Raw genomic sequence first — 25,472 nt, 5'->3', positions numbered from 1 at the left:
ATGTGACTTAAGAAATATCAATACTAAATTATATTTATGATCCTTTTCATAGGCTTATGTACTTGTGTCGTGTAATTTTTTGACTTATACCCATTAATAAGTACTAAATGGTATTCATGTGGTAACAATACCACTCAAGGAGCTTATGACATTTCATATAAGATGCATTCATCAGCCCCGAAAAATCCCAGTGTATCTCTGCATGCAAGCAAAAGGAGTCAACTTGATTATATCAACACATTTATATTCATATGGAATCATAATTTACAGTGAACCTGTGCAAGGGAATTAAATGCGTGTATTGAAGCATAATGGGCTGACACGGCGAAACATGTGTATATGGGGATACTGCAATTGCTACATTTTCAACTAACATCTTTTTGACACCTGCTAACAATAAGCTTGGGGGAAACATAAAAACTGCGTAGTGATCACTGTTAACACATGATTCGTTCGGTCGTCCAAGTTTTTATATAGCTGTATTGACAACGACTGATCCAACTTCAACACTGTCAAAGTGGAGAATCAAAACGTATCAGCAATATGATTCAGCATATTTTCCTCTTCTATGTATCTGCAACTCCAATGTTCAAAAGCTGATGCATGATTAATTAAGAATAGAGAGAATAGGAAGAGTAACCTCATAATATGTTATATTATAAGTCATTAATAATGTATCCAAAAACAAAGCAGTTAGCATTGTCGACTTTAACTGCAAAAGAGAAAAAGAAAAACCTTCCTGAATTTTGACTATGGACAACAGATGAGATATTTCAGCGTGATGAGTTCAGGAACAAAAGAAAGACCAAATATGAAGGGATAAATAACGTTTGAATGTTATGTATTTAGATAAGAGAGTTTAAATGCCTCCACTTTTAGTAGAAGATATACAGCATGTTCATTACTATGATAAAGTAAGAGAACACTAATCACATGCATATGGAAACACATCAGAAACAAACCATAACAATATATATTAAAAGGTGAGCATAAAAAGTGTATAGTTTACTATTCCCTTATAAGCTCTGCAGAAATAAAGTGATGAGAAAATTATACCAAAAAGAAAAAAATACTTTTATGTGAAATTTAGATAATAGGTGACCTTAACCATGTTTCAACGGTAGAAAGCAATATAATATGAACCTAAATGGAAGAGAGGTGACCTTAACCATGTTTCAACGGTAGAAAGCAATATAATATGAACCTAAATGGAAGAGAAGTATGTCCCTGCATCGTCCAGGCTCATACATTAACAGATTATCCATATAAAACAATAGTTTATTGTACCATCTATGCAGGTTCAACTCCTGGCTATTATAATTTAGTCAATGGGATTTGATTTTCAGAACGGATTTAATCATTATTTTAATTTATTAAGAGACAAATAAACCCAAAAACCCTCATTAAACCATGAGAGGTATTGAAAAGGACTGAGTTTTATAAGTGGATATTCGAAAAAATTTACATGAAAATGTCCCTTCTCGAAATGGACATCTTTTAATCTTCCAACTGTTCGTACAAGTAAACAGAGCGATAAAAAATTTACACAATGTAAAAGTAAATATTTAATGAATTACAGGAAAATGTCCATTGTCAAAATTCTCAAAAGGAAGTATTGCATTTAGAGGTGAGTACACTTCATCCAATCATGGTGCCCGCACCCTGCATCTTCATTCTTCAATATGAGAAAAAGATGCTGACAAGATCTATATTGCTCCAGTTAACAATACTTTTATGACAGGGATTGCATTTAAGCATTTAAAGGAATATATCTTACAGCAACCATCATATCACCTCAACCACTTGCAGAAGCATTGTGATTAATATAACAATTGAGGTAAATGGAAATTGCAGAATCCTTATGAAGATAAGTTCATATAATAGTATAACATCAAAGTTTATAAACCAAGCAAAGGGGAAACATGGGCTACCTAAAAAAAAATTAAAAAAAAAAATTAAGGATAAGTCCCAAATTAAGCAAACAACTTGAAGTTCATGCAACAAAAATACCAAAGCGTCCATGACATATGAATGAGCATACTGAATAACGACACACTTTTGTTGTCCCTGTTAGGAACAGCCTGTAATCCTCGCAATGTAGACTCCCCACACTCACCATGCAGCATACAGGTGACTTTTCTCATGTTTCTGAGATGGTTAGAGAGAACAGGAATTGGATTATCATGCAACACTGAAAATGTATCAAAAATGAAGAACACATAAGGAATACTACCTTCCATACTTAGGTCACCTCCTTGCAGTACACATCCCTCACTTTGTTAACCTTCAAGGCAGAAACCCACATGCCTGGCACAAAAGAAGAAGTCAAAAACAAATAATATACACTTCAACATGTTTGACGCATGCAGATTAAAGGAAAAATAAAGTCAAATAGATTTTCCATTTAACACTATAGCAGAGCTGCCTCAAGCAAATAAGGTGAAAACAAAGACAGAACACATGCTTTCTGTTCTCTTCTTTCATTGATAAGCTGCAAAAGAAAGGTGGGAAAAAAAAAAAATCCAAGAACAATAAAGAAAAGTGAAATCAGCGGAAGGAAATAAAAATGGAGCAAGAAGGGGAAAAAACCAGAAACGAAAGGAAGAATGAAGGAAGATTACAAACATTAGAATACGCATCTCTCCTTGATGTGATAGTAGAAGGTTGAACGAACCACCCACCACCTTGCATTTAATGGTTGAACTTAACTCAAAAACAGAATATAACAAAATGGTGTGCAAGGAAAAACGCATGCCACATTAATTAAATTTGGAAACGTCTACCACTTCATCTTCTTCTCCATCGCCTCCGACTAGAGTGAACGAATTGTCATGAGAACCTCCCAATCTTCCACTGAAAGTAAATGCAACATTCTTTGTGTGAATAAAGGGATAATGGTTTCGGCAGGAACTGAGCAGGATTTTGAATTTTAAATGCTCACTCATCAGCTGAATACATTTAATGACATGGAGCCAGCTAAAACGCAGCCTAACATGCGAATATTTTATTCCATACAATTTATAAGCAGCTTGTGAATAGTGTTTTGTGAGGAGAGCCATGAATAAGGCACATGATGAGCTTGGCTCGGTGGAACAGTAGGTTTATTTTTATTGATTGCAAAACCAAGCATGAAACTGATATTTGTAAACACAAAGTGATCCTCATTATAGATAAAGCAAACACTACTTTGTTCCTTAATGTTAGTCACCTCTTAGGAGGATATTTTTGGTTGGTTCTAAATATTAGTCACTTTGCAAGATGTCTCACATCAATTATTTTCCTTCCACAGATGCCAGTGGCTGGTTCTGCAATTAAGAAGTGTTGACTTGACTAGGTTGTTCTATTTCATGAGTTTTATGAGGAGATAAGGCGTTGAGAAATATGCCTTATCCAAGGAAATATACCCAATCTTTGAGATTTATTGTACCTGATAAGGGCAATGTTGGAAGCTTCTAGAACTTTTTGACAAATTTAGGGATGCAACCAACTTTTGACTCTTTCTTAATGTGTGTAAGATAATTAAAAGTGACTTATATTAAAGATTTGAGGGAGTGAGAAATTTTCAGACTACAAAATCTCTGTATATCAAATCAAAATCATTCAAAAGTAGAAAAAATAATTAAAAAATAAAGCAATTAAGAGTATATTGCTTACCCTCATAAAGTGGAATCACCTAACAACCACATCCATGACTATCTGGAATTTGCTTAGCCCCAGGTCCATTAACATATCATTAATCTTGCATAAAAAACACAACAATCAATACACTAAACACCAATTATAGGTAATGTATCAAAAAACACCAATTCCAATATAAAGTACTCCTCTGGTCCTTAAGGTAGGACTTAATTTAAGAGTTGATATTGGTCCTATATATAAGACCTATTTCACATGTTTATCAATTTTTTCAAAATTAACCCAATCGATATTCTCTCAACAATAATCAAGTTGCAGAGGGAGGGAGGGAATTAAAGAATATGATTAGGTTGTTTAGAAAAAACATATCATATTAACTAATTTAATTAACATCCTTAATCTGCTCTAATTAGTTAATTAGGTCTTACATTAAGAACCGAAAAAATATTAATAAGGAACAATACCATCAATATCCCTATATCAATTACTGAAATACAGAAATAAACATTCAATAATTTAAACTACATCATTACCTCCAAAGGTTGCAGTGATGAGTGAACGAAGGATTACATTCATGGAGTATTTCTGATACCCATAGAAGTCCAAATTCCAACACATGTCCTAATATTAGAATAAAAAATAAATCACAAATTAATAAATGGAATATGTACAACCTTTTTTTTTTTTTGGGGTCAAGGAATATGTACAACCTACACAGCAGCAATTAAAAGCTTGTCCCCAAAAAAAAAAACCGGAAGAAGAAGAAGAAGAAGCACTTAAAAGCTTTACAGAAATAAATACCAACAACACATATAAGACATTAAAAATGTTACTCCAAGACAAAAAAGAAATAACTCCTAGAATTATTCTGGAGTACGAGGTGTTGGAAAAATGTTGCAGCATAATCGTTCCTTTTTTCTTCCAATTCACCCAAGAGGCTTCAGAAGATTCTTTTGTATGGCCTTCTTTCGCTTCCAATGCAACTAGGAAGTTTTCTTCCCAACCAATATACACCATGGTGACTGAAAGACTTGAAGCACAGTAATGTTTCTAACGTCTTCATGACTAGGGAATTTTTGTGGTAAAAATTAGGGGGGGAAAAAAAACCAACTGATAATTAAAATTTTCATGGAATTTTAAAATATCCATATCAGCCAACAACAATTGTTATGTATTGCATACATAATCGACGAAGACAATGTTGAAGTGTAAAGGGCAAACTTCTACGATAGCAGTACAAGTCACTCATAATCACCAAATTCTTCAACTTTTCAGAGCAAGTTTTGAAATAATATCTCAGAATGAGGTCAATCTCCAACATAATGAACCAGCAGGAGAAAATTTACCATCTCGGGATCACTGCAGAGGAGATTACTCAGTCAGTAATCAGTAGAGAGATTCTAGAAAGAAATGCCAAGATGGACGTGGTAAGGATAGTGATAATTGGGAAGTCAACAGATGAGGCAAAAGTTTTGAAAATGACATTGATAATTGCGAAGTTAATAATGAAGAAGGAAGCATGATGATGCGGCAGAAGTTGGTATGGTTTATGAACAACGATCTTGAGAGAGAAGCCATTAATTCAAACAGCTGGACTTCATATAGGTTTTAGAAATATATTGACGTTTTCCTAGGTTAAGTACTAACACTCCCAAAGCCTCAATGAATACACTACTTGTAAAAACATATAATAAATTATAAACTATGTAACAGATAGCATATATAATTGACAAAAAGAAATACAATAAATACCATTACTTTGATTTAGTGAAGATATCTTACTAATTTATTAGTTAAAAAAGGAACCATAAAACAGAGACACTTCAAAAAAGATTTGCACTATTGAAATTAATAATCATGTTTCCGAAGCAATCTCCACATTTTTTTCAGTTAAATAATAATTTGTTGGTGATTAAGATTTTATAGCTAATAATACAAAAATCTCAAACATACTCACATATTGGAGCCACCATCATTATGTTGTTACCCAAATGAGAAATGTGATGTGTTTAATTCTTCTGCAATACATCAAAACAATAAACTTGGTCATGAGCAAAACCAAAAACTTCAAACAGCAATGTTAGTAGGAAGTAGAGGCACGCCTTGTTCTTCTCTGTGTTAATGTGTTTTACCTTATCAGTTGCCTTAAGCTTCCTCATAAAATTCTTGGTTGAACTTCTTGGCTGGTTCACTAGGAGAAGCTGTTGTTCTTCGTTTCAGTGAAGTTCTTGGAGCATTCATGAAAAGCAGAGAAGACTTGAACTGGACATTCTCCATGTTTGTCTGCTGTTTGTAGACATAAACTCCACAGTTAATTATGGACAATTCTGGTGGGTCACATATGGCTTCAATTTCCACATAATTCCAATCCTCTTTCAAAAACCTGTTAAGGCTCTTCCACTCTTCTCTCTCAAAAGCCCTTCTTGAATCAAATAAAACCACATGACCCTCTCTACCACCATAAACCATTTGACTTAAAATCTTCTTTTCTATTTTACAAGATTTGATATTTACACAAACACAGAAATTCTTTGATCTCGCATTTGTATTCACTTTTTCAAACTCAAATGCCAAGGCAACAACAGGGAAGCTCCCACGCGCATGAAAAGACAACCTCCCTCCTTTACAGCAATTGTCAAACCATTCTGGAAACAATGATGCAGGCATACGGACTTCAAGGCCATTGATCTCCTTCATTGCCTGAAGTACCAAAGCATCAGAGACTAGACATTTTTCAGACTTGAAAGAATATATTAAGAGAATTTCATAAGTTCTATAACTTTAGAGCTCACATACTCGCCCGTGATTTTAATATCTTGTGAGGATTAAGTGGGTGCCAGATGTGATTGTGACTTAAATTGTACTATGGAAGCAAAGTGTTCAGCTTAGCAGTCTACGGGCTTGTTCATTAATTTGAGGATAGAGATAGAAGACAAGTTGGAAAGACAATACTAAAAGTATTAAAGAAAGGAAAACTAAATTGAAAAAAAGTATTTTTCTCCCAAAAGTCAAGGCAGTTTGAACATGCAAAAACAAAAAAAAGGGAATCACTCAACTGTCAGGACAAGAGAAAATAATATATAAAAATAAGGAGAAAAACCTGAGACCATAAACGACTTAATGACTCTGCCGTTAATGATGTGCAATTCTCTGCCTTTATCATCTCCAACTTCAACGGAAGCTCTGGTATGTCTCTTAGATGCTTGCAGTTATTCACTTCCAGATTTAACAAATTTGCACACTCTTTAATGCACTTAGGAAGTGATACAAAATCATTCCCAGATAGAACCAAAGTCTCCAAGTTCTGAAAACAGTTCAGAGTAAGGTGAAGATCTTCATCCGGTAGATGGCAATTTTCAAGATTCAAGACCTCTAAGTTGGTTCAGCTATTCACTTGCTGGCTTTGTTGCTCTAATTTCTTTATTGATTTTTTGCAGCAGCTTCGAGTGTCACCCAGCTCAAGCCAGCTAAGACTTTGCAACAAGAATAAGCTATTTGGAAGCTCCCTAAGACTTTTGCAGGAGCTCATATCAAAGATTTGAAGCCCTGAAAGATTTCCAATGGAATGCGGGAGTTCTTTAATTGCCGTGTCCACTGCAAAAATATCCCTCAGTGCATCCATCTTTCCTACTATATTTGGAAAGTAGTCAAGATTCTTACAGTAACTTAGTTGGAAGGATACAAGCGATGCCATATTGATTTCACGTGGAAAGCTTCTAAGTTTGGGACAACCACTAACGTCTAATTCAACCAGCTTAGAGAGAGATCCCACAGAATCATGAACCTTGATCAAATTCTTACACTCATTAAACATTAATTTTTTTAAATTCTGAAATTGAGACATGTCAGGTATTTCAATTATGGATTCACAACGAGAGAAATCCATATATGTTACATGCTCAAATCTCTGCAAAATAAAAATTAAATAATTAGTTAACAGTGATTGTCAAGTCATATTGCTTTTTTAGTAAAATATTACAATGCCCCGTTATTTGTCTAGTGTTATACAGACCTCTCCTATATTTCTAAAATCCAGAAAAGTCTCTTTCGCATTTTGAAAACAAATCCCCCAAAGCAAACTAATTTTAAAATGTCTAACATGATTTCTAAAAGTCCATGGTTAACTCTACGTTATAAATTCAAAACTCCAAAATATTCCTAAATGCTCTCTTATGTTTTTTGTATCAAAATATGCAGCAATAGATTGTCTTTTTCTCTGGGGGGAAAAATCACATTAATACACTGTAAAAGTAAAGAAAGATTCTTTTGGGCCCTTTAAAAAGCAACAGAAAACTGATTATATCAATATTCATTGAATAGTATGTAGCTTAATTATTTAAAACATACAAAGGAGATTTGCACAAATTTAAGATATACACGAGAGGTCTAAGTATAATAAGAAAAAAATAAAAGGAAATAGGAGCATTTTATTCTTGATTAGGGGAAAACTATGAAGAATTCAACCAAAAAAAAAAAAAATTCAGATTAGGGGGAGGAAATCACCTTGAATGTCTCTCCCAGTCTGAAATGACTACCACATAACTTGAAGCAAACTAGATTTTTAGGGTAAAAATCTGGTGGTAGAGTCATAGAAGGGTAACCATCCCAGTCAAGCAATCTTAAACTACTTGGAAAATATTTAGCACCCATAGAAAACTTGGCATTTCGAACAATAAGAATTCTAAGATTACTCATATTCTTAAAGGCAGTACCATTCCACTCCACTTCTTCTTGTTGAGGTGGATCGAGCATTATTCCTTCAATATTACCACTTCCCTATAATGCAAGTAATAAAATTAGACATTACCAAAGAGGCACAATCCATTTAACGTATATGAGGAAACAAAAACGATTTAAATTCTTACCAAATTTTCATGCAATACTCTCAGAACATCCCCGTAATACCATAGTCTACTGCGCTTACCTAGATTTGATGGTGCCTCTTGCCTAACAATCTCTCTACCCATTTTTTGTATCAGATCATGCATCCAAAACCGGCCATTATTACTGACAGTTATAAGAGATTTATCAACAAGCACTTCAATAAAAAACCTTGCCCCATAATTATAAGCTTCTTGTATTTCTTCAATATATTCCATACTATTCTTGAAGAAACAAGCAATATCTAAGAAAATACTCTTAGCAGTATCCTGTAAGCAATCATAGCTTATCTTTAGCACCTCATGAACTGTTTTTTCTGGAATTCTTTCATACTGTTCAAGTGTAATTCTCCATTCTTCTAAGTTCTTTTGAGCCAAATTGGAACCTATTACCCTTAAAGCCAAAGGAAGACCCTGTGCGTAACCTATTAAACGACTAGACATATCTTGATAACATTTTGGAGGTTTGCTCGTATGGAAGGCATGCCAACAAAAGAGTTCCAAAGCATCATGATCATTTAGCTTCTTCATTTCATAAGCTGTTTCAACACGATGTGCAATTAGTAATTGCTTATTTCTTGTGGTTATGATGACCTTGCTTCCAGAACCAAACCAATCAGAGCTTCCTGCGAGTTTTTCTAGGTGTTCTAGCTCATCAACATCATCAAGAACCAAAAGAACTCTTTTGTGAGAGAGCCTGTGTTTCATTTTAGATATTCCTTCATCAACACTGCCCAACTTGATCCTTTCCTCAAGAATCTCTGATAGAAGTGTCTGTTGGAGATGAACCATGCCTCGGTACTGCTTTGAAGCGTCTGTTACATCAAATAGAAAACAGGCACCTTCATATTGGTGGAAGATTAAATTATACAAAGCCTTGGCAAGAGTTGTTTTGCCAACACCACCAGTTCCATAAATCCCCAGCATACAAACTCCATCATCAGATTGATCCAGAAGTGATATCACTTCTTCTATGCAGGACTCAAGTCCAACAATGTGACCAGTGCTATGTAGGCGTTTTGGAGGTAGCACAGTATATGCATCTTCAACAATCCTTTCAATAAATCCAGATTCATTTCTGCAAAATTGCAAATTCTTCTGACTACGAAGGCAACTCATGCAAAATGCCATTTGTTCCTCATTCGTCATATCTTTTCTACTTTTTTTAGTCCCATTTTGAACCTCCAAAGATGATCTTAGATTTATTAGCTCTTGCAAAGATTTTTCGTATTATTTCAATACATGGAAAATGAGACTTTCAAGTACTGAAGAGATAATCGAGGGGAAAATTAGAACAACGTGCCTTCTTTGTGCAAAATATACATGACAGAACTAGCCATAAAACAAAGCTTGTGAAGCTTTTAATAACACTAGATACTCTGGTGAATACCATACCTTCTACACTACTACTAATTGACGGAGACATGAACATTTGAACTGTAAGAATGATCTTCGTTAAAAATGTCAAAAATCTTGTATAGCGGGGTATATCATGTCAACAACGGAGTCAAGTCAAGAATCAATTAGAAAAATAACATATAAAAACCTACCCATCTTCAAAAAGCCATGCCGATGACAAACTAGCAGCTTCAGACAAAGCAGACCTCCATTTGCGCACTTTCTCCAGATCATTTCTGAACCTATTTTCATGGGCAGCCATGGCTTCCCCAAAGCTATTTGTCTGATATTGTACATCCATCGGATTCACCTTATAAAAAATCGGCATAACCAGCTGGTTCTTCTTCTTCTTACACTGAATGATGTGGTCAAGTTCATCCAGGCACCATGAGGAAGTAGCGTAGTTCCTAGAGAAGACAATGATCGAAATCCTGGATTTTTCGATGGCCTTGAGAAGCGCAGGTGATATTCGTTTCCCTTTCCCAAGCTTCTTGTCATCAATGAAGGCATTGACTCCCTTCCGGCGCAAGGCATTGTAGAGAATCACAGTGAAGGAGTGGCGAGTATCTTCGCCTCTGAAACTCAGGAACACATCATATCGATACTTTGTTTCGCTGGTAAGGCCAGAAGATGGTGCTGCAAGTTGAAGCGCCATGGTCAGGATAGCTACTACAAGCTGTTAGATAAGGAAATTTACTCCTACAGGTAGAGACCAGCTTATACGAACGTGATTCTTCACCAAATTACTAGCAAATGACAAGTCTAATTGTATGCGGGTGTGTTTGGGGATCCGATGCCTTGACGCGTGGAATATCGAAAGCGCATGGAAATTTTGTAGAAGATGCCTCTGCCTCACCGGCTTCGGATTCCGGCGAAGATGCCGCATTGGCTCTTCAGGGGACTTTTTCTCGGGTCGAGCTTTATCGCTCTCGGAGCGGAACCTCTCCGCTGAGGTCCCGGTACATTTAGATGAAACGACATCGTTTCATTAAAACATTTTTGGCAGTTTTTTTTCCCAGCTGAGCCGTCTTTACAATTTTATTCCGGTCGGCATTCATTCGCCCTACGGCCGGCACAGAAGCAGAACTCAAGATGTCTCAGGACGTCGCCATCGTCTCCTCCAGCGACGGCAAGATACCGGACTGCTCCAATGCAACCTCATCCCAGATCTCATCCTCGCTTCGTCATTTTTCATATTCGAGCTGCGATTCCCCGTTGCTGGGTTAAGAAACCATGGAGGTCCCTCGCTTACGTTCCCATAAATGTGTTTCTTGTCCTTTCCTTGCCTGCTTTCGTTCTTCATCTGTGGCTCAGTTTCTTCTGCTACATGATTCAAGTAAAGGAAGCTTGCAGGAAAGCACATTTGAAGCAGAACATTAGCCAAGGAACGCCATAGAGAGAAGAACGGTGATCGCAAAATCCATTTTAGAACCACGTTAGACCTAAGTGGCGCTTTCAATTGATTGAATGGGTTAAAAAAACTCATTTGAGGTTTTTCTCTTTTAATGATTACTGGGCTCTCGGCCACAGCAATGGAGGCACAGATATAGCGCCACAAGAACAAAATTGCAAGGACCACTGGCTCGGTTGGATTGAAGAAAACTGGAAATTTTTTTTTTTAACTGAAACTTTTTTCGTTTCATCTAAATGGACGAAAATGACGGAAACCTTAGCACAGAGGTCCCGCTCCGTTTCTCTCTGACCTCGGGGTCAACGGGGGTCGGATCCCCCGGCGGCCATTTCTCGCGGTAAGCTCTAAATCATATCCGCCCAATCAATCTCAGAGGTCACAAAAATGCACATCCATGACATCATATAGCTTTTAAAATTTTTTCTCCACCGTCCAATATATTATAAGCCGTCCGTTCAAAGCCCATTTGAACCCCGACGATCTGCTCTCCCTCGCACTCGCGGCATTCCGTTCTCCTTCACAGCCCTCTCTGGCTTCATATTCTCCGTCTCGCACGTCGTCACTCGAAACACGGCATCTCGTGCTCTTCCGTTCACCTCCTCAGATCAAATTCAAGTTTAAGCATGTGAAGCAGTTGCAGGCCTTTTGCGATCTCTAACTTCAGTCAATCTATACATGAGTTCAGTCAGAGAGCAGAGCAACAGAAGAGATAAAGACACTGCCGAGGCAGTCTTCCTCGGTTCCTGAGGTATAGGAACAGGTATATTGCCACTTGCATTTATGCATATTTCTTGCTGTAGATTATTGAGGAATATGTGGACGTCATTTCCACAGGTAAAGGAGCAGGGTATGAGTGCACTGTGGAATTTATCTGTGGATGAGAAGCTCCTCATTAAACGTGCAAAAAGTGATTTCCTGCCATTAATTATTAGGTACCTTGAAGGCGAGGATGTAAAACTGAAGAAGCTGCAAGAGGCACGTTGGCAAATTTAGCTTTGAGCCATGTTAACCACAGCATTTTGGTTGAAGTAGGGTCATATTGGTGAGACTTCCCTAAGTTTACATATTACTACCTCCTTAATATAAGACGTTGTTTGACTTCTATTTTGGTTTTAAATATAAAATCTCAATCTATTTTGTCTCTCATGTTTATATTTTTTTTTAAGATAATCCCTTTAACAATGATAGTTTTAACCAATACACTTTATTAGTAAGGATATTTTAGAAAAAACAACACTTATTTATTATAAGTAACTAACATAATTTCTTTGCTTAATATACTCAAATTAGTCAACTAGAGTTTATATATAGTACTGGAGGTAGTATTAAAAAGATGGTTATTTTTATAATAAAATATTGGCATGACATGCTGGCTTTTTATGGGGGCACGTAAATCCCGTCAACATGAATTCACTAAAAGCCCATAAGAATATTGGAGGGAGGGTTGAATGGAAGAATGGAAAAGAAGAATGTCATGTTTTCAGTTGGACTTAATTCTTGATGCTTGCAAAATTCCAGATCAAATTTTCCTGCAGGCAAAGTTCTTAACTTCTGATTCTGAAGGACCCAAAGTCAATAAAAAGGCGACAATCCATTTTCTTGACTCACCAGCATAGACATAACATGAACGCTCTGTAACCTATCTTCCTTATTGTTTTATGAATTGAAATGAAGCTTGTGTCCATGAACTCCATCTCCCTTTTGTTCCCGTCGTGAATTCGTTATTAAAAAATTTCATGATAGTTTGGTACGTGTAAACAGTTATGGGTTTTATGGTGCAAGACTATTATTCTTCACACACACACACACATATATAGAGGACCATGTTGATGATTTGGAATTTGTTCTTTCCTCTCGTTATATCTATATACTCCTCCAGTCTTTAATATAAGACTCATTTAATTAATTTGATTATATTAATGAAGTTAGGTAAGTTTGTTAATTATAAAAAATGTGACACATTTTTCTAAAACACTATAATTATCTGTCATAATGTTCCTCTCCATATTCTACTTGATTATAGTTGAGGAAATATCCATAAGGCTAATTTAGAAAAAATTGATAAATATGAAAAATGGGTCTTATATTTAATATCAAAACCAACTCAACAATTAGATCCTATATTAAGGACCAGAGAAGTACTACCTTTGATCCTAATTATAAGAACTATAAAAACTAGTTGACTAATTTGAGGAGATTAAGGAAAGAAGTTAAATTAGTTATTTGTAACAAATAGGTATTATCTTTCCTAAGATATCTTTACTAATCAACTGTATTGCCTAGAACTACTATTATTAGAAGAGTTATCTTGAAAAAACACATATAAATATAAAAGACAAAATGAATTGGGATTTTATATTCAATATCAAAATAAAAGTTAAACATAATGTTTGTTATCAAAGACCGAAGGTACTACGGTTATACACGCTATCTTGAGCAACGAGCATGTACAGGCTTGATGTATAATTGTTAATATAATGCAAGAATTGAATTCAAACACCGCAAATATTACATGTTGGGCCCCATCGATCTATCTCATTTCAGATTTCTCTTAGGACAGAGTCAACTGCAAACAGGGAAAATGTCGATTTTAACTGGAATAGTACTTAACCCATGAAAGTAATTTACTTTTTGTAAAATTTTCCTTTGGTTATTTTGTATCTGATAAAATTTGCAGAAGATCGACGTCATGTTCGCAGTTGAGGGTTCAGTGCGTTTTGAAGAAGCAACAAAATTAGACGGCTACGATTTAATAAACTAACAGAGAAAAAATGCTGCTGAGGGAATCTGCTCCCCAACCCCGTAAACCTCGACCACGCATGTGGCCTAATTCCTCGTAAAAACGTACTCCATCCTTCTTTTTTTTTTTTATAAATAACAACTATTATCCCTTCTTATTTTTAAATATAAACAATATTTACAATTTATTTTTAAATTTTTGTGACAAATTTTTTATTTTGCCCCTATTAATTACTTATTTTGATATTCAATAAATTTATTGTTTTATTTCTTATACTATCATTTCTCCATCACACATTCTCACTTTATCATAACTATGTTTATTATAATAATTTTTTTATTCTCTTTCTTATACTTTTTTTCCTAAATAAGAGTATTTTAAAAAAAAAAAACTTCTAACTTTTACCTGTTTATTGTTTTTAATTAATTTTTTGATCTACGTAATAGAATCTTATATTACTTATAATAAAAGACGTAGGGAGTAGCTAATTTCCTGCTCAGTCTCGTCCAGATGGTTAACGAAGAGCTGGTGTGGCATCTATTCTCTGTCGAACAAATAAAAGATCGGGAGAAATTGCATCTAATAGCCCTTGGCCAGTCCCCAGTTATTGCTTGGAATCAATGTTAATGTCAAATATACATGCAACTATTTTTTTTAAAAAAAATTAATTTCACATGGATTTGATGGAGTATCATAAATGAGACATAAAATTCATAATTTAAGAATAATATGTTTTGTTATTTGTTATAAAATATAAAATGAGTGATAAGTTTTATTTGCAAGTTCAAAATAGAGCAGCTCATTTACGTTGTGCAAGACATGACTATATTTTGTGTAATATTGCATGAAAAGCACGTTTGATTTTAGGTTAAAATATTTTTATTATATATATAATTTATAGAAAGTCACATTATTTTATGCTTTTAACTAATTTGAAGATACAATTACAATTTTTTTTAACTAAAATTAGTTTTTTCTTGGTGCTCCTTTAATCTAAAGACTACTGCTCCCTCAATTTCTTTTTCTAATTACATTTCTGCAAACTTTTGTTGTTGCATGTTTTTATACAAGTCACTTTGGAAAATATATGAAGCATCAAATGATTTAAAAAAAAAATATTTACCCTTATTTTCTTATAAATCATGTTTAACGACGCCATATTTTCCAATATACTTTTTCTCTTTTCTTTTTTGACCAAAATACTTTTTCTCTTTTCTAATAGTGGTAGCCATGTATATCACTACTACCATTGGTTTTGGTTCCCTAAATAAGTTTTGGGGCACGGGAACCAACTTTAGGGATTGAAAATTTTTATTTGAAAAAAAACTTTACTAATTGAAAAGGGATTGAGGGCTTTAGATTCTAGAGAACATAAATAACTATTTTAAGATAAGCGTGAAAAACATAATTAAGGTGGGGTGAGAAATTAATGGATTATTGAGAGGGATCCTTAAGATGGGGAAAGAAATTAATGTAATTGGTGGGTTTTTAAATAAGGGCTAATTTTGGAAAATTCAGATAATTTTAAATAAATTTAAAGCCTATCAATTAATTTTAATAATTAAACTTCTTTCAATATGTGAATTGGTTTTCCAAATGTGAGAATCAAGATTTTATGCAAAGAACAAAAAATATGACCGGATACTAAACCGGTTAAGATAGTGGTTCAAGGGTTAGCAGGTTAGATCGAGGTCAACTCGAGATCAAACTAATTATGTTAAAATAATATAATTTGATTGAAAATAACAAAATATAAGGAAATATAATAATATGTTGATTGTAACAATAATAAAATATAATAATATTAAGGATTTTGATCTTTATGATTCCTAAATAACCAAAATTAATAGTTATTGATACCAAAATTATCATTAAAATCTATTTAAATATATAATAATTAAGATATTAGGAGCTGAATAAGAAAAAATATGATAAATAGCAATATAATCATTTAGATCAGTTCATTATCGATCCACACCAGTTTTTACCAGTTTTCACTAGTTCACACCGGTTTGACCTGTTCAATTTGGTTCGAACTAGTCCCCGATTTAATCTATAAACCAGATCGGACCATTAACCGGTTTATCGGTTTTCCGATTAAATCGGCTAGTTTAATATATTTTTATGGGCTTGTAAAGGAGAATCATGTCGTATAACAGCACCTATTAATGAAAATTTTAATATGATTGTGCCAAGGTATTATCCTCATTTGTCCTTTCATGATATAATTAATACAATATGTGCATAAGACTATTTGATTTTAAAAAAAATATTATGTGAGTTATGAATATACTCTGGTCTTTATTATAAGTTTCAAATAATTAATTCATGGATAACCAACAATAAGTTAAAATTAGTTAAAAACAATAAATAGGTTAAAAATATACTTTTATTTTCAAATATACCGTTATAATAAATGAAAAAAAAAGATGAAAGAGAATGTGTTGAAAAATGTGATAAAAGAGAAATACTTAAGGGCAGAATTAAAAAATATATATATATTGAATGTTAAGACAAACTCAAATTAAAACTTATAAAATGAACCACACCACTTAAATTCGAAATTTATAAATAGAACCCGTGGGAGTATATTATATATTTCAAAAGGGATTAATTTAATGTCGACTGTTTGGAAGGACAAATGTCGGTAGGATGCAGGTTGCAGTGGAAACAAGCTGTAATGTAGTTGGGCATCGATCATTGACTGAAGAATGAATGTATGAGCGAAATTTTATGTCTATTTGTGATATTTTCTTCAAGGAACTTAATTTTAAAATAACAATTGGTCAGCCCTTGTGAGGGCATTGAAGTTTGTTTAATCCATAGTGTATTATTGATAGCAAAAAAAAAAAAACAATTGGTCAATGAGAATATAATAAACACTTAAATAAAGAGAAAAACACAGCCAATTCACATTGGAAACATCATAAGATTCAGGACATATTCTTATATACTCCATCTACTCCTATTTATAAAATTCTAAAATGTGAATTGGTTTAGTCTTTTTTATAATATCCTATTAAGGATTGTCTGAGCCTTAAATACGTTTTTAACAATTTGTGCCTAATGAATTTTCAATTCTCTCCCCTTATCTTTTTTTTATTTATATTTCATTTTTTTTTCATCTTTTATCTCATTAATAGTGGTACTTCTCTTTCTTATTTGTCTCCTCATTAAATAAGGACATCCTTAGAGAAAAAAAAGATTTAAACTTTACATGGCTATTATTGTTTTTAACTAATTTTAATTATTTTTGAAACTATATAATTTAGTTAATAAGATCTTATAAAAAAGACGGGGGAGTACTTTTTCTATTCATGTTGTAATAAATTTATAATTTAACCCTATTGAAATAGAAATTTTTCACGTTTGTATTATATTACCTCCCACAGTTAATGACTTCACATCGGGTGATATTAGAAAATTTTAATTAATAATTAAATATCCAAGTGACCTACAGATGACTAGAGTGAGTTAGATAGCAAGTGAAGGAAAGAGTGGCTTTTTTTCCTTCCCTCATCCCCAAGTCTCAAGACTTTGTTTAGGTTTTATACTCTTACTATGCACCATAAACTATTTCTTTTGATTATAAATGTAGGGGTAAGATGATTAATTTTTAAAAATTAATAAATTAGTTAAGTTAATTATTTATAAAATATGTGTTAGTTTTTTTTTTAAATACCGTTGTCTAAAATACCTTTACAATCATTTGTATTGGAAGTTACTTTATTGATAGAATTCTCTCTATAATACGTATAATAATATGGACGTTTAGGAAGAAAATTACTCTCTCATCATATTTTCTTATGCATTATCTTTCATCTTTTTTTTTATTTATTATAAAGGCATATTTTAAAAAATATTTTTTTTACCTATTTATTATTTTAAACTAATTTTAACTGATTATTCATTATCTATAATTTAGTTATTTGAAATTGATAATAAGAACTAAGGGAAGTATTTGAATTAGTTTTTTAAAAATGATTTTATAGTGTACGAAGTAAATAGATAAAAAAATTTTTATCTCGACATGTTTGAAAACACTTTTTTAAAGTAATTTTTGAGTTTCCAAACTTAAAAAACCCGTACTTACAACTATTTGCATGGATGTTTTTTTAAAGTAATTACGGATTATAAATCAATAACATTGTCACATTCATAGTGGGACTTGAACCCATTGTGCCAATTATAAGACTAACCTTATTCAGCTGAGCACAAGACAAATGAATTACGATTACGAAACATGTATGAAATAAAATTAAAAAAATAATGAAATGAGAATAATAATAAATATAAAACTGGTCTTATTGTCTTTCTTGACTATGAGTTACTGACTGGCTGCTTATTCAGCTTCACCATTCTTACTCTCGTTTTCAACAGTATCTTGAATTTTAATTCATTCCCAATGTAACTATTCATGTACTGTGTAATCACAAAAATACAGTTCACATAAAATTCTGCTAAAACCTGTTTTATTGCGCATTGTTTATGACCAAACCATTTTAATATAAATATAACTAGGAGCTGATTGTTGCAAGGAATCTTGTTATGCGCTGCCATAAATTAGTAGACCCTATGGGAGTTGTTAGCAATGAACTAAAAAATCGGTGACCCTTCAATAATGTTTTAAAAAGTTTCCATAAACAAGTTTTCGAGGTGCTGAAAAGGATAGATGCATCATTTACACAGGGGAGTTTATAAATTAAACCAATTATTACAAGAAAAAGTAACAAACAGGGCATTGATTATGAAAGAAATCTCAACATCAACTTGACTTTGCAAGTTGAGGTAATTAAGCGAACCGGGTTAAATTTATTTAATTTTCTTATGCATTCTAAACAGCAGCTAGATTAAAAAATTGCTTAATTAGCTATCTGCCCCCCTTTTTATTTAAGTGTGATTAAAATTGATCTTTTAAACGAAATGCAATATAAAAAAAATGATCTTTTAAAACCTTAGAAAGAGAAGGAAATATGAGCTACGCCTGTAGGGTGAGTCTATTTATCCCATGAAATTATAGGGGCCGAGCTTAAGAAACCCGTCTCTCAAATAAAGAATGGGGAAATTATTATGAGGTATTAAGCAAAAGATACATTATTAAAAAGTCACAGTAACTTAGAAGCATGTAGTGAGAAATTTCAGGATAGAAAATTATAACAAGTTTATATTACTCACTTGTTATTAAGATTTTTTTAATAATTATATTCTTTTCTTAGGCCATCAAGAAATATGCTGATATATAAAATGGATTAGCCCGCTATAAGTACTTGATATTTTTTTAAAAATTTATCCCTAAATAAAATAGAATATCATTCTAGCTTAGGTTTCGTCAATATAAGCCCAACTTTTCAATTTGGGGTTTTGGGATTACAAGTTCTCTTAGAGGAAGATGCTGATTAAATTGTTGATGTTAGGTCCGATTTCCTTCAATCATGTTTCTCTATACATTTTTTTTTCAAATTGTAGTTTTAAACAATTTGGACTAAATTTAATAGTATATATTGATTTATATTTTTATAAATTATCATATAATTTAATCTGATGGCTCTTTACGGCAATGAACCATCCACTTTATACAAAACATTTTAATAAATGGTTTTTCAAAGCAGGATTTAGAGGAATAAAGCCAAAATGAGGTGAGTATGACTGATGTATTACCTACTTGCAACATTTGTCCTCTGCTGGAGGAAGGAAAACAACAGAGAACTTATAATTTTTTAGAGTTCACACCTTTACAAGTACTCCTCTTTTTTTTTTTTTTACCAGCACCTTTACAGGTACTTCACACTGTTACTTTACCACTCATTAAAATGTTAGATAGTTTTCTAGGTTGGCAGCTACTTACATTTCTCTGTTGTCCCAGCAAGTAAATATGAAGGATTTATTAGTGAATCGTTTAAAATTTAAATCTTCCTCATGTGTTCTGCTTTGAAATGACATGCTTTATAGACAGTAATAATGAACTCGAGTAAGTGACATGAAATAAGGAGATGAAATTGAACAAGTTTGGGTTTATAGTGCCCAATTTTTGAGCTTTGCTCACTCTGTCTTCTCTGTCTCATGTTCCAACGTGTTAAAAGATGGTTCAACCAGATGACATTTAAAAGTTTTCGACTGTTATATACGGCAGATTCCATTCTTTCTTCTTCATCAAACCAGGCTCAAGTTTTGATAAGTGTCATTAGCTATCTTAGGGAGGTCTGGCGTCAAGGCATGCTTGTTTTCACAGAGCTGATATCAGTTTGGAAATCAAGGGACGTGAATATGAGAAAGATCTGCCAATACTTGGAATGGCATCCACATGCTTAATGGTTATCTTTTATTAATGTTTATGTAATAGTTTCGTCCTTTATGTTTGTTTCAGACCTCTTGTACTTCTCTTGTTTAACGTATAATTAATCTTTGAGAAAATTAATCTTTCGATCTTTATAGTTATGACTCATTTATAACTTAGTCTCTACATTTTTACTTAGTTCAACTTCTTTTCTATAGTTTTATAGTTTTAATTTGATTGCAACTCAGTTCTTAAAGTTTGACTCGCTATAACTCAGTCTCTATAGTTTTACCCATTTTATAATTTAGTCCTTATGTTTTAGAAAAATGAAATTATATATATAATAAAAAGAGGGACTAAATTATAAAATGGTTAAAAATATAGAAACCGAGTTGTAACCAATCAAACTTTAGAGACTGAGTTACAATTGAGTCAAAATTATAGGGATTGAGTTGCACTGAGTCAAAATATAAGAACTAAATTACAAACAAGTTAAAACTACATAGGCCAAAGGATTAATTATCCCCAAAAAAAAGATGACTCTCATACAGGCTTAGGACTTAGCTCGTATATATATAAAATCCTGTAGCAGAGAGCACTCGAAGGTTATGACTAATATTTCAATTAATTCCCAAAAAACTATGTTGATGATGACTAATTTACAATAAGATCTTCTGCAAAGAGAAAAATCAAGAGACATACAGACAGAATTACTAGGAAATAACACCGAACTCCGAAAGAAGAAGAAGCCACATGTCCAAAGGAAAATAAGGAGATATCAGAGAACACCAGAATTTGGAGAAAAGATTCCACCATATCCATCCAAACCCGGGAATATTTTGTTTTCTCAGTGAGAATTAGGCTCATTATGCACATCACACGTCAAAAGATTTCTACAAGTTCCATCATCCGCAATATCCTATAGTCCCATGAAATCTACTTTTCATCCATAACTATACTCACCTCTTCCTGCCCACGCACTTCATAAGCCCATTTCATAAGCATATAGCCTATCAGCCCCTTTCTCATGGTCCAAGTCCTAATTATCACTAATCCCATTCATTAACTATGGTACTACAAAAATCTACAGACGTGCTTACCTAATGGACAACTTTCATGTTTAGTTCTACAATAGACGTTGACGACAACGATGACGACAACGATCATGATGATGATGATGATCAGCACAGATTGCGTGAGGGAAACTTGAAACTGCAATCAGTAGGAACCAGGTACTCAGTTATGACGATTTTATTGGTGGAATCAGAACTCCTCGTGAACTTTTTGGATGGTTCATGAGAAAAAGCTATGGCTTTCCAGTGCAATGGAGTTTTTGGATCAATAACGGAAAGCAGAGAAGGCTTGAATTGGACATTCTCCTTGTTTACTGTTTGTACACAAACTCTGCAATTAACAATGGAAGGATTTGGTGATCCACATATGAATTCTATTTCCACACAGTTCTAGCCCTGTTTCATGAACCCATCAAGGCTCTACCACTCTTTTTCCTCGAAGGCTCTTCCTCACAACAAGAAGAACAGTATGTACAAGCTCAGTACAATCTGTGTTATATCCTTTTGTCCAGTTGATTCAGTTGCCTAATCTCAAAATGACACCTCTAGCTCAGTTCCAATATTCATGGTGAAAAACTTATCAGAATGCCTCCTTATAGCTTTTAACAAGGGGGCTACGTAACTAACGGTGAAAATATTCCATGTCGATACCAAAACTCTGAACATTATTAACAAAGATTTAGAGGAACACTGATGATGGAGAAAGATTAATTTGCAGAATAACTGGAAACAGATAAAACCGGCACCTATTATTTGACCTCAAGAGTGACGAAAATTGTAAACGCATTCACAAAATATGTAGTCTAAACAGATTCTGCAAAAATGGACAGTAAGTATATTAGGATGGCATTTGTTGCTCATCCATGAAAGAGTTATCTAAAGTATCTTTTATGGTTCAAATATAATTGCAAAACCAAGCATGATTGAAAAAATGAACAATCCATGTCTCAGCTTTGAAATTTGTATAGAAAATTAATATGAATCTTCACTATAAACTCTACCAATCCTCCTTAATTATGCTCCCCTGAGCGCAAATAGCGATCCTCATTATACACAAAGCAAACACTACTTTGGTCATTAATGTTAGTCAGCTTTCAGAAGGATCTCTTTGGTTGGTTCTAAATATTAGTCACTTTGCAAGATGCCTGCACATCAACTATTTTCCCTCCACAGATGCCCCTAGCTTATTTGTTCTGCAATTAGGAAGTGCTGACAAGGTTGTTTTATCTCACGAGGAGATCAGGCGTCGAGAAAGATGCCTTATCCAAGGAACATGCAAATCTTTGAAATTCATTGTGCCTGATAAGGCCACTGTTGGAAGCTTTCAGAACTTTTTCACAGAATTAAGGATGCAACCAACTTTTGACTCTTTTTCTTAATATGTGTAAGGTAATTAAAAGTGACTTATATTAAAGATTTGAGGAAGTATAAAATTTTAGACTACAAAGGAACAGGGCAACCAACTCTGTTTATCAAGTCAAAATCATTAAAAAGTAGAAAACAAAAAAAAAGTAAAATAAAAATAATTAAGAGTACATGCTCACCTTCATGAAGTGAAATCACCTAAAAACCACATCCATGACAATCTGAAATTTGCTTAGCTCCAAATCCGACATATCATTAATCACCCTCGTTATTACCTATTTGTCCCCTGATTTAATTCTTGTCGTTTGCACACTTTCTCCATATCATTTCTGAACCTATTTTTATGGGCAGCCATGGCCTCTCCAAAATTATTTGTCCGATATTGGACATCCATCGGATTCACCTTCTTACACTGAATGATGTGAGCGAGTTCATCCAGGCACCATGTTGAAGTAGCGTAGTTCCTAGAGAACATAATGATCGAAATCCTGGATTACTCGATGGCTTTAAGAAGTTCAGGTGAGATTCGTTTCTCTTTCCCAAGCTTCTTGTCATCAATGAAGGCATTGATTCCCTTCCGGCGCAAAGCCTTGCAGAGAATCACGGTGAAACTCAGGGATTCATCATATCTAGACTCCGTTTCGCTGGTAGCCAAAAGAGGGTGCTGCCAGTTGAATCGCCATGGTCAGGATAGCTACTACAAGCTTTTAGATAAGGGAATTTATTCCTACAGGCAGAGACCAACTTACAGAGACATGGTTCTTCACCAAATTACTTGCAAATGACAAGTTTACTTGCGGGTGGGTGTCTTTTGGGATCCGATACTTCCCCGCATGAAAATTGAAAGCGCATGGAAAATCTGCGGAAGATGCCTCACTGCCTTCGGACTCTATGAAAGGGGTATGCCCCAGTAGGCCTTCGAAACCCAAGGGACCGTATTTTTCGCCAGGCTTTTCCCCCTTTGAACATCAATTAAGGGCCTCACGTCCTCTTTTTATCTACCATACAAGTTCATCAATATCAAAAAATAATAGTTCCTCCTTTAGTCTGGTTTATATGATAGAGAGCAAAAATTTTTTTAATTCTACTTATAAATCACTTTGTAGTATAGATATACTGTTTTCTCCTTTTATCTATTATACCATAGATAATTATTTATTTTTAAAAGTATATATATTAAATAGGAATAAAATTAAAAAGTTATTATATTTTAATAAAAAACTAATGCAATTTAGAGTTTTCTTATTCTCTGTGAAATACGCTGAAAATACTTTATAAATAAGATAAGAGGATGAACTCATTAAATTTGTTTCAAATTAAAATTTTTTTTTTCTAACTTTACCCATATATCAAATAAGGTCATGAAGGAAAAAGAAAAACATAATGAATTATATTTTAGCATTAATTATACGGACAAAACTAGTAAATAAGTATTAAATATTTTTTTAAGTGACTTATATTTTAAGACAAACCATTCTTCTAAAAACGACCTATATTATGGATAAAAAAGAATATTTATTTTATACATCACAAAATTATTTGAAATAAACTAATTCAAACATCCGAACACTCGATTTGGCAATTTAGTTAATATTAGCACATGCATATTGTTTCCTTAATTTTTTTTCCCTTTTGAATTGAAAGGCAAAGCAAGCAGAGATTTTAAATTTGGAATCAAAATAAAATTTTTATTTAGGACCATAGGTAGCACTCTTTCAATTTTTAATATAAAACCTAATTAACTAATCTAAGTATAACAAAAATGTTAATTAAATTAGTTAATGTAACTTCTTTTTTTTTTTAAATACTCTAATCATCTTTAATTTTTTCCTTCTCTCCCTTACTTGATTATTGTTAAAAAAATATCAATAAGATTAATTTAAAAAAAAATAAACATATAAAATAAGTATTACAGATAGGATTAATATCAATTCTCCAATTAAATCATATATTAAGCATTATTGTATTCAAAATATTTTGCAATTCTTTTAGCGAGTTTTGTAAGTTACAATTTCTGAGACGCTGGGAGGCAAAGGAACTCAAGGAGAGGTCGAGAGCACTTCTTGGGTTCCCTGCGTTCTGCACGGGCATTGCGGCAAGAACAATTTAATGTTAATGCAACAATTAATACCAATATAAAATTTATGCCGAGGAACACCATTTTTAATACATAAATAATGCAGCTTGTTCTTCAGACTTCATTCAATACCAGGAAAAACGTGAATGAAAGCTAACCAGTAGTTTTTTCCCCCAAAAAAGGCTCATACTCCCAATAACCAACAGTAGCTAAAAACACTTCTCTTCTGAAAGTCTCCGCAATATGCATCCACGAATTTTTGGTAAATCATTTAAAATGACTCTCTTGCATCACGTGAAGCTGGAAAACTGCAACACCAATTAGTATAGAAGAGATTCAAAATCGTTTGGAAAGTGCTTGGGACCAATTTTAAAGTAACAATGAGAATCCTAAGATTCTTCATCTTCTTAAAGGCAAAGCCACTCCACTCTACTTCTTGAGGGGAACTAAGCATTATTCCTTCAATTTTTCTGCTTCCCTTTAATGTAAGAGCATAGTAGTAACAATTAAATATTACCAATTAACCCAACCATATACAACATGCATTTAATATAAATCAGTTAGTAGAAAGCATAGAGGCTCACCTTGCCCTTGTCTTTGTGTTGTTGAGTTTTCATT

At 33.3% G+C, this 25,472-nt stretch overlaps 1 protein-coding gene and 1 long non-coding RNA gene across 5 annotated transcripts; both read right to left on the bottom strand.

The window, feature by feature from the left end:
• Positions 1–1,838: 1,838 nt before the first annotated feature.
• On the bottom strand, positions 1,839–7,300 carry LOC114727291 (uncharacterized). 4 transcript variants are annotated; one of them, XR_003738569.1, is made up of 8 exons: positions 6,737–7,300; positions 5,769–6,336; positions 5,594–5,654; positions 4,170–4,995; positions 3,655–3,738; positions 2,626–2,853; positions 2,234–2,491; positions 1,839–2,148 (listed from the first exon to the last, which is right to left on the bottom strand). It is a non-coding gene; the product is annotated as an uncharacterized LOC114727291 (long non-coding RNA). The 4 variants fall into 4 exon arrangements; XR_003738570.1 differs by having other exon boundaries at positions 2,234–2,307; XR_003738572.1 differs by having other exon boundaries at positions 2,626–2,684.
• An 18-nt stretch (positions 7,301–7,318) lies between these two features.
• Positions 7,319–10,758, bottom strand: LOC114727274 (TMV resistance protein N-like; the record flags this gene model as incomplete). Its single annotated transcript, XM_028913975.1, has 4 exons — positions 10,067–10,758; positions 8,502–9,594; positions 8,140–8,412; positions 7,319–7,543 (listed from the first exon to the last, which is right to left on the bottom strand). Coding segments are annotated over exons 1-4 (2,094 nt in total), but the record flags the coding sequence as incomplete, so codon positions are not given.
• Positions 10,759–25,472: the final 14,714 nt, after the last annotated feature.

This window comes from Neltuma alba, unplaced genomic scaffold, assembly GCF_004799145.2.
Source record: "Neltuma alba isolate B1F8T4 unplaced genomic scaffold, ASM479914v2 tig00012456_pilon, whole genome shotgun sequence".
Taxonomy (NCBI): Eukaryota; Viridiplantae; Streptophyta; class Magnoliopsida; order Fabales; family Fabaceae; genus Neltuma; species Neltuma alba.
This window is presented reverse-complemented; position numbering and strand designations above follow the sequence as displayed.